General features: G+C 45.0%; 1 protein-coding gene across 1 annotated transcript; it reads left to right on the top strand.

Moving 5' to 3' along the window:
• The first annotated feature begins 1,025 nt into the window (after window positions 1-1,025).
• LOC117502362 (RNA-binding protein 33-like) lies at window positions 1,026-2,237 on the top strand. Its single transcript, XM_034161396.1, has 2 exons — window positions 1,026-1,301; window positions 1,803-2,237. The coding sequence occupies exons 1-2, from the start codon at window positions 1,026-1,028 to the stop codon at window positions 2,235-2,237; spliced, it is 711 nt and encodes a 236-aa protein (XP_034017287.1).
• The last annotated feature ends 8,620 nt before the right edge of the window (window positions 2,238-10,857 follow it).

Genomic DNA, 10,857 nt, shown 5'->3' with positions numbered 1-10,857 from the left:
GTTTTTTTTTTCCCTGTCTGCATACATAATAATGGTAAATGACACACTGGCAGAACCATTTATAAACATTAATACGCATATATGCAATTTATTCTTGCAAGACAGAAGGTATGTAGTGCATGAGTGAATGTGGTGTGTGTGTGTGACCCCTATCCACCTTTCCTGATCAGCCTACAACATCCTACTCAAAGCCAACCGACACCTTCTATCAGGAAGGGCCGACCACCAAAACAACACAAAGACAGACAAGAATGAGAGACAAGTGGTGAAGACAATAACTGTGACGTGAGACACCGAGGAGACGGGGCCCCAACCATACGACATACTATGACAAACAGCCACACATGAACAAACAGTGACAGCAACAGCCTGTTGTCTAATTAGTGAGCATCCATACCCTAATCCAGAACACCTTAGTGTTAATCCTCTTAAGAGCACCCAAAAACTGAATTGTGGTGATGGCCACAACCATGCGACCTTCCACACACAGAGACCCAGATCACAGCTAAATATCCGATCACTACTATGGCTGGTGTGTTGGGCCAAGACAATAGTACAGAACCTTACCATATGACATGGACCACTCCGGCACGTCAGAAGCCACAGCAAAGACGGAGGTGGGTTCAGGACGCAGGGCCCTGTGGGAGCCAGGAGAAAAGGGGCCAGGAAAGGCAGCCCCCGCAGCCACCGGGCAGCACAGCAAACCAACAGGGGAGCAGTCCGACCGCACCGGAATGCACCCCCAACAACCCCCCCCCCCCACCCCCAGGGTCGCAGGGAGCCGCCCCAAACCGGAGGGAAGCACACAGGGTGCCAGCATTGGGCCCATCAATAGGGGAAGCCCCAGAACCACACCACCCGGGCCACAGCCCCCGAGGGTGGGAGCGAGCGCCGGCAAGGATGGGGAGCAAAGGAGCCACTGCAACCGAATCCAAAGCACAAGGTAGGGACCACCGAGCCACACGAGGGTGGGGCCCAGCCCCCAGACAAGAGGCGAGGCCCGACCCGGGGCCAGGAAGAGCACAATGCCCCCTGACAGCCAGGCCCCCAGTGCAGCCAGCAAAGCCCCCCAAGCCCCCCCACCCCGGATCCCACCCCAGCCACCAAAGCCCAAGACCAAGAAACCGCCTGAGCAAGACCCATCCCACGGAGACCACGACCCCCCATCCACCCAGCAGCCACCAGCCGCCCACTGCCAACACCCGCGCCCCACCGCAACCATCCACCCCCACAACAGGCCACAGGACCCCGGGCTCCACAGGCCCATAGCAGGACCAGGGGACCACGGCAGAACCGGCAAGGCAGACCCCATACCCCAGAGCCCCAGACATCCACAGCCACCCGGGGCCAACCCCACGTGCCACACTCACCCTGCCTACCAACCCCACCATAGTTGTTACAATTAATCTCCCTTGCTGTGTACAACCCCCTAAGTGTGCAAAGATAAAGTGTTGCATTAAAAGCAGGGCAAGAGACGGCAGGTCACAGACTACCGTGGGTGGCCACGGCACACCGCTGTACCACAGCCAACCCTGCAAACCCACCACCGCCTAGTGACCCCAACTCTAAATTGGTGAAGGTGTTTACTAAACGTGTAGATGGAAGGTGTATGCATTAAAATTGCAAGGCAGGGGTGGCACATGGAGATCGTAGTGGAAGGCTGCAGTGCACAGCTGTGCCACAGACTGCTCTGCAAACCCATCCCCAACACCCTACTGCAAATCATGTGAACCCTACAATGTGCTATTTACAACCCAGTATGATGTGCGTGAAGGTGCTAACCTGGTGAAGTGCATTAAAAGGGTGTGACACGTGAGGACCAACTCCAAGCAGCAGGTGGAGGGAGAGGTGTGGCAAGGGGAGGAGGCCACCCACACCAGCCCCACCGGGCCCCCAGCCCAACCGCAGTTCCAGCGGAGGTGCCATGGAAACCACGGGACGGGGGAGGCGGTCAGCCCCGGAGGAGCACCAGAGGCCAGGGAGGAGCAAACCAACAGGGGGGACAGGGGGCCAGGGCACCGCAGATGGACGGGCCACCCCACACGGAGGTTCCCGAACAAGGGAAGGTGCAGGATGAGACCCCGGCACAGCAGGGGCAGCCGAGGAGCAGAGGGGAGACAGGAGGGCCCCACAAACCCAGACAGAGAGGCCCGGGCACGGAGGGCCATGCAGTCCCGAGCCCCAGGGAGAAGCACCACCCCCCGCCCAGGCACTGGACCCCAAGCCACCAACGGTAGAGCAGACAGACCCAACTGAAAAGGAACGATGGCCACCAAACTCTCTCCCCCCACCACCGCCACCCCCACAGACAATAGGACCAGAAGAACCCGGGCCCCAATCTATCAATGAATCCTCAAAAACAATCTCATCGATCTCTCGGTGATCTCTCTTTGTTATACAGAGCACTCAGCAAACTCCCAACGGTCACTGCATGAGGCTGCGAAAATTGCATTTTTGATCAAACCCCCTTAACAGAGACATGGGGTCTGTCCACTGGTCCTTGTGCACTCATGAAATTATGTCAAATGCCACAAGACTCCAAAGAGGTACTCAGCTGCCCCCAGGACCTTACAGGGTCTTCTCAGTATCCTCTGGCAATCCCCTGTGACAATGGTCACGGTGGTCGCCATGAAGTATGAAACTGCAACTGATTTCTGCAGAAGACACGCAGAGCCCAGAAGATGAACAAATACCACACAGGTGATGCAAAAACATCTCACAGAGCAAGTACCCTGTGACTGCCTGACAGGCGCACAGTGACCAGGAGCAGATTGTCCAATGACACATGACCAGAGTGATGTCAGCAAACTTCAGTATCACAAGCAACAGTCGCACAATGATCAGCACTGTGTGCCGTGATTTTTATGAATAAAGTTCAGTTTATAAAGTGCAAAATGAGTTCCTTGTCAACTGATGTCCAGAGAGTTCATCACAAAGTTTGAGCAGAGATCAGGTGGACAGATTTGTCTTCTACTATTCCTGCAGCTGATGGTTCAGTCTGGACTTCTAAAGCTCCAATGTCAATTCAGCACAACTGGATATGAAGCCCGACTGTCACTGAAAGGATGTGTCATGTCAGACAAGTAATCTGAGCCCCGATTACTGTTATGATGACAACCTGTAGTACTAACCAACTAAAAACCTGTCACCATGGAAGACCAAACCAACTCAATGCTAAACAAATCCTTTTTTTGATGTTTCTGTATGTGCACATTCAGTTTGGATCATGTGTGGGGGTTTTTTTCCACAGCCACATGCCTGACAGCACTTGCATGAAAGCACCTCACATGGAATGTTTTAATATATAATTAGATACATTAAGTTCATTGATACAAGTAGATTCAGTAGATACACAAGTTCACTCACAACAGTTGTGTCCTTTTTTCCTTCAACTGTGTCATCCAGAGTTTGACTCACAGATGTCACTGTGGCACTCCGGTCCGGTCAGAGGAGAACAATGTGAGAACAGGACAACAGTCATGTGATTTTTTCAATCCCTCCAATGAAAAATCTGTTTTTATTTTTCGTCACTCAGTTGTTTCACAAAAAATCCAGTGAAAGGTGTTATTTGACAGCTGATGCTGTCTGTGAATGACAGAGAAATGCACTGGCACACACAGGTGCAAGCACACATGACAAATCCAAACTGACGAGCATGAAAAATTTACCATTTAATATTTAGCTCATTTTGTCTTCTCTCTCTCTCTCTGTCTCTCGCTCTCTCCCTTTCTCTCTCTCTCTCTGTGCACATGACAGCAAACTGCTCAAAATCCAGCATGTATGTCAAAACAGCAGTAGATCTCTGTGGAAATGTGACTTCACCTGTAGCACACAAACTCCACATGAGGCACTAACATGCACAAGAGCCACTGAAGCAGTTAAGTTCCCCCCGACACTTGCACGACTTTGATGCACACACTTGCATGCACTGTGTTGTGCAGGAGAGTAAACTCGTTAATGGGTGTAGACTGAACGTGGGAGGCACGCCGGCGTGTGCAATTCTGAAAAGACAATTTTGAACTGTTCAAAAAAATCTTTCACGCATAAATGTCATGCAAAAAACATGAAGTGGTAGTGAATGTTGCACGATCTACTTGCGAACACTATGTGCAGCTCATCGAGGAAAGTGAACAATGTAATTGTGTCAGCACACCGCATCACAACACAGCTCCTCTCAATGATTATGATGAGATGATAAATCTATCACAAACATACTTTTACAGCTGCACAGAAGAAGGAAAGAATGTGCAACTCAAGGCATTACAATGTAAAGATGACAAATAATTACCTTTTTATACAGCTCCAAATGCTTTCTCCATCTCATTCAGTGGACACAGCTGGAGTGCTCCTCTGTGATTCTGGAAGCTATTAGAGGTGTTAACAACAGCGAACTCGGACAGAAAATGATTAATCCCCTACAAAATAATTATTTTAAATATGCAGCATCCAGTGCACAGTGTGTGGCAGCCAGTGGAACAAAGCAAAGAATCCAGCTGGGAACACAGCTGGTGGGATCATCGCGACAATGTGCATGCAAGTGTGCGGATCAAAGTCATGCAAGTGTCAGTGCACCTTTAGACAGAAAGGTTTTTTTCACACACCTCTGCAGATTAGATGCATTTTAAGCCGCACAACCGACTCACAACTGTCCTGTGTAAAGGTGCCTTACATGAGCACACAAGGATCTCCCAAACATTTACACAGAAACAGCTTTACTGAGGCTTTAGGAGATCGTTGAGATATTTGAATAATTTTTGATGGCTCAGTGGTCACCCAGTGATCTCTGTGTGTGTAAAGGGGGTGTAGCTAACTAACATTTAATACACAGGTTTATTTAGAGCATTATGTATAACTGATCAATAACTAAATGAAACCAGTTTGCTGTTTCAACATCAGAAAACATTTTCACTTTCACTTAGAAAGTCAAGTCATTCCCAGACAAGCAGATGGGGTCAAATAAAGAGTCTGGTGGGGTTTCATAGAGTTACATCCACTCTGCCTAACAACACTCAACAGAGTTCAACAAATCACTGCAGAAATGACTGATGTGTCATCTCCTGGGATTTGGAAAAAGACAGTGTATTCCCAGATCAAACCGTTTTATTTTACTGCTCCTCACTCACTATTTCATAATATCCTGGTGTGTTTCCTAGAACGGAGAGTCTTTAGCACGCATTCAGGGAAACCAGACACCGTGTTTTCATGCCTGTTCAACCAGGAAGTAATAAAATACTTATAGGGGCGAAAACCCAGCCAGGGTTGAGATTCTAAGCAGTTGTTATTTTCAAGAGGAATTTCCTGGTTGAAACTGGAAGGATGTTAATGAACAGGAAAACTGATATCTTATTGTGTTTGAAGTGAATGTTTATAGTTATTATTCACATAAGGTGGACGCCTTGCTGGAATTTACCACGACAGTGAAACATCATTTTGACATTTTTGCATGACCAGTTTCCCTATTTTATTTAGGACTAGCACTGTCCAAATGGATAAATCCATTCAAATCTATGTGAAACTACCCCAAATGAAAATATATTTTTCAGAAATTTCCTTCCTGACGCAACTCCAGTTTTATCTGGAGAAACACAAACAGCCCCTGGTCCTCTGAAGAGGTCCCCCATCCAAGTAAGAACCAAGTACTAAACAGATGTCATGTTTCAGTACAAGTTCAGTTTTTGAAAATTCTTCAAATCTTTACAGAGCATCTTTAATCTGTGGGCAGCGAGGAGCTGCTGTCACACACATTAACACTGTGAGACAACGTGCAAATGTAAGCTCTTTTCCATTAAATGATTATAGATTGATTACATCTCTTGTCATTCACATTGGGATTAATTTAATGTGCAGTGCATTTTTGGATTTTTGTTTGTTTGTTTTCATGCCACGTGATGTGTCAAGCAAGACTGCTTTCACTATTTTGTCTTATTATTGCACAAATGATGACGTTATAAAACCTCATTCTGTACAGGTTTGAAAACACTATACGCAGTGTCACTATTCTGCGTCCATCTCGCCACTGAAATGTTATTCTATTTCTCATTAAATGTCAGTTTTTGTCATAAATTGGTGTTGTCTGCCTAAAGTCGAATGGGTGGAATAATACACTGTTCAGTCTGTTCGACTCAGACAGAGAGAGCAGGTGAAGGAGGCAGTTTATGGACACGAGCAGCGCTATTCACTGAAATGTTAGTGACTTATGGAAACAAATACACGTGTGAATAATCGTACTGTGCCAAGTCATGGTGTGTGTTTTGTATTTAATTCTGTGCATTGAACCGCTGCATGTGTACTGTACGGTCCAATACAAATACAAGTACTGTGACACCCCTTCTATATATATATATTGTAAGTTCTCCCACTTAGAAATCATGGAGGCGTCTTAAATTTTCATCTTAGGTACATGTCCACTGTGAGAGACATAATCTAAAAAAAAAATAAATAAATAAAAATACGGAAGTAACAATGTATGATTTTTTAATAATTTATTTGTATGTTACTGCTGCAAATAAGTCTTTGAACACCTGTGAAATTCAATGTTAATATTTGGTACAGTAGCCTCTGTTTGCAATTACAGAGGTCAAACGTTTCCTGTAGTTTTTCACCAGGTTTGCACACACTGCAGCAGGAATTTTGGTCCACTTCTCCACACAGATCTTCTCTAGATCTTTCAGGTTTGGAGTTTCAGCTCCCTCCAAAGATTTTCTATTGAGTTCAGGTCTGGAGACTGGCCAGGCCACTCCAGGACCTTAAAATGCTTCTTAGGGAGCCCCTCCTTAGTTGCCCTGGCTGTGTGTTTGGGGTCATTGTCATGCTGGAAGACCCAGCCATGACCGATCTTCAATGCTCCTACTGAGAGAAGGAGGTTGTTTGCCAAAATCTCGCAATACATGACCCCATCCATCCTCCCTTCAATACGGTGCAGTCGTCCTGTCCCCTTTGCAGAAGAGCACCCCCAGAGTATGATGTTTCCACCCCCATGCTTCACGGTTGGGATGGTTTTCTTGTGGTTGTTCTCATCCTCTAAACATGGTTATTGGAGTTGATTCCAAAAAGCTCTATTCTGGTCTCATCTGACCACATGACCTTCTCCCATGCCTCCTCTGGATCATCCAGATGGTCACTGGTGAACTTCAAATGGGCCTAGACATGTGCTGGCATGAGCAGGGGGAACTTGCTGCCCTGCAGGATTTTAAACCATGACAGCATCATGTGTTTAAATGTAATCTTTGTGACTGTGGTCTCAGCTCTCTTCAGGTCATTGACCAGGTCCTCCTGTGTAGTTCTGAGCTTTCTTAGAATCATCCTTACCCCACAAAGTGAGATCTTGTATGGAATCCCAGACCGAGGGAGATTGACAGTCATCTTGTTCCACTTTCTAATAAATAATCATAACAGTTGTTGTCTTCTACGAAGCTGCTTGCCTGTTGTCCTGTAGTCCATCCCAGCCTTGTGCAGATCTACAGTTTTCAAATCAAATCAAATCAAATCAATTTTATTTATATAGCGCCAAATCACAACAAACAGTTGCCCCAAGGCGCTTTATATTGTAAGGCAAGGCCATACAATAATTAAGGAAAAAACCCAACAGTCAAAACGACCCCCTGTGAGCAAGCACTTGGCGACAGTGGGAAGGAAAAACTCCCTTTTAACAGGAAGAAACCTCCAGCAGAACCAGGCTCAGGGAGGGGCAGTCTTCTGCTGGGACTGGTTGGGGCTGAGGGAGAGAACCAGGAAAAAGACATGCTGTGGAGGGGAGCAGAGATCAATCACTAATGATTAAATGCAGAGTGGTGCATACAGAGCAAAAAGAGAAAGAAAACACTCAGTGCATCATGGGAACCCCCCGGCAGTCTAAGTCTATAGCAGCATAACTAAGGGATGGTTCAGGGTCAGCTGATCCAGCCCTAACTATAAGCTTTAGCAAAAAGGAAAGTTTTAAGCCTAATCTTAAAAGTAGAGAGGGTGTCTGTCTCCCTGATCTGAATTGGGAGCTGGTTCCACAGGAGAGGAGCCTGAAAGCTGAAGGCTCTGCCTCCCATTCTACTCTTACAAACCCTAGGAACTACAAATAAGCCTGCAGTCTGAGAGCGAAGCGCTCTATTGGGGTGATATGGTACTATGAGGTCCCTAAGATAAGATGGGACCTGATTATTCAAAACCTTATAAGTAAGAAGAAGAATTTTAAATTCTATTCTAGAATTAACAGGAAGCCAATGAAGAGGGGCCAATATGGGTGAGATATGCTCTCTCCTGCTAGTCTCTGTCAGTACTCTAGCTGCAGCATTTTGAATTAACTGAAGGCTTTTCAGGGAACTTTTAGGACAACCTGATAATAATGAATTACAGTAGTCCAGCCTACAAGAAATAAATGCATGAATTAGTTTTTCAGCATCACTCTGAGACAAGACCTTTCTAATTTTAGAGATATTGCACAAATGCAAAAAAGCAGTCCTTCATATTTGTTTAATATGCACATTGAATGACATATCCTGATCAAAAATGACTCCAAGATTTCTCACAGTATTACTAGAGGTCAGGGTAATGCCATCCAGAGTAAGGATCTGGTTAGACACCATGTTTCTAAGATTTGTGGGGCCAAGTACAATAACTTCAGTTTTATCTGAGTTTAAAAGCAGGAAATTAGAGGTCATCCATGTCTTTATGTCTGTAAGACAATCCTGCAGTTTAGCTAATTGGTGTGTGTCCTCTGGCTTCATGGATAGATAAAGCTGGGTATCATCTGCGTAACAATGAAAATTTAAGCAATGCCGTCTAATAATACTGCCTAAGGGAAGCATGTATAAAGTGAATAAAATTGGTCCTAGCACAGAACCTTGTGGAACTCCATAATTAACCTTAGTCTGTGAAGAAGATTCCCCATTTACATGAACAAATTGTAATCTATTAGATAAATATGATTCAAACCACCGCAGCGCAGTGCCTTTAATACCTATGGCATGCTCTAATCTCTGTAATAAAATTTTATGGTCAACAGTATCAAAGCAGCACTGAGGTCTAACAGAACAAGCACAGAGATGAGTCCACTGTCTGAGGCCATAAGAAGATCATTTGTAACCTTCACTAATGCTGTTTCTGTACTATGATGAATTCTGAAACCTGACTGAAACTCTTCAAATAGACCATTCCTCTGCAGATGATCAGTTAGCTGTTTTACAACTACCCTTTCAAGAATTTTTGAGAGAAAAGGAAGGTTGGAGATTGGCCTATAAATAGCTAAGATAGCTGGGTCAAGTGATGGCTTTTTAAGTAATGGTTTAATTACTGCCACCTTAAAAGCCTGTGGTACATAGCCAACTAATAAAGATAGATTGATCATATTTAAGACCGAAGCATTAATTAATGGTAGGGCTTCCTTGAGCAGCCTGGTAGGAATGGGGTCTAATAGACATGTTGATGGTTTGGAGGAAGTAACTAATGAAAATAACTCAGACAGAACAATTGGAGAGAAAGAGTCTAACCAAATACCGGCATCACTGAAAGCAGCCAAAGAGAACGATATGTCTTTGGGATGGTTATGGGTAATTTTTTTCTCTAATAGTTAAAATTTTATTAGCAAAGAACGTCTTGAAGTCATTACTAGTTAAAGTTAAAGGAATACTCGGCTCAATAGAGCTCTGACTCTTTGTCAGCCTGGCTACAGTGCTGAATAGAAACCTGGGGTTGTTCTTATTTTCTTCAATTAGTGATGAGTAGTAAGATGTCCTAGCTTTACGGAGGGCTTTTTTATAGAGCAACAGACTCTTTTTCCAGGCTAAGTGAAGATCTTCTAAATTAGTGAGACGCCATTTCCTCTCCAACTTACGGGTTATCTGCTTTAAGCTGCGAGTTTGTGAGTTATACCACGGAGTCAGGCACTTCTGATTTAAGGCTCTCTTTTTCAGAGGAGCTACAGCATCCAAAGTTGTCTTCAATGAGGATGTAAAACTATTGACGAGATACTCTATCTCACTCACAGAGTTTAGGTAGCTACTCTGCACTGTGTTGGTATATGGCATTAGAGAACATAAAGAAGGAATCATATCCTTAAACCTAGTTACAGCGCTTTCTGAAAGACTTCTAGTGTAATGAAACTTATCCCCACTGCTGGGTAGTCCATCAGAGTAAATGTAAATGTTATTAACAAATGATCAGAGAGAAGGGAGTTTTCAGGGAATACTGTTAAGTCTTCAATTTCCATACCATAAGTCAGAACAAGATCTAAGATATGATTAAAGTGGTGGGTGGACTCATTTACATTTTGAGCAAAGCCAATTGAGTCTAATAATAGATTAAATGCAGTGCTGAGGCTGTTATTCTCAGCATCTGTGTGGATGTTAAAATCGCCCACTATAATTATCTTATCTGAGCTAAGCACTAAGTCAGACAAAAGGTCTGAAAATTCACAGAGAAACTCACAGTAATGACCAGGTGGATGATAGATAAAACTGTTTTTTGGGACTTCCAATTTGGATGGACAAGACTAAGAGTCAAACTTTCAAATGAATTAAAGCTCTGTCTGGGTTTTTGATTAATTATTAAGCTAGAGTGGAAGATTGCTGCTAATCCTCCGCCTCGGTCCGTGCTACGAGCGTTCTGGCAGTTAGTGTGACTCGGGTGTTATGTGGGCCGCTGAAGAGGAGGTACTGCTGGCCCACCACCACCAGAGGGCGCCCTGCTTGGAGTGCGGACTCCAAGCACGAGAGGGTGCCAGACCCAGAAGAAGTGACAGCTGTCACTCATCGCACCAGCTGTCACTCATCTACACCACTACATAAGCCGGACTGCAACTCCACCTCCCTGCCGAGAAATCGACTACCAAGAGGTAATTTTCTCTGCTGACTCATACGTTGAGTAATA

Source organism: Thalassophryne amazonica, chromosome 20, assembly GCF_902500255.1.
Source record: "Thalassophryne amazonica chromosome 20, fThaAma1.1, whole genome shotgun sequence".
Taxonomy (NCBI): Eukaryota; Metazoa; Chordata; class Actinopteri; order Batrachoidiformes; family Batrachoididae; genus Thalassophryne; species Thalassophryne amazonica.
The sequence above is the reverse complement of the archived record's forward strand: the minus strand, read 5'-3'. Positions and strand labels throughout refer to the sequence as shown.

Coding starts and splice junctions, on each gene's coding strand:
- LOC117502362 (XM_034161396.1), top strand. CDS start 1,026: ATGCCCCCTGACAGCCAGGCCCCCAGTGCAGCCAGCAAAGCCCCCCAA. Junction 1,302..1,802: donor ACCACGGCAGAACCGGCAAG/GCAGACCCCATA, acceptor GTGCATTAAAAG/GGTGTGACACGTGAGGACCA.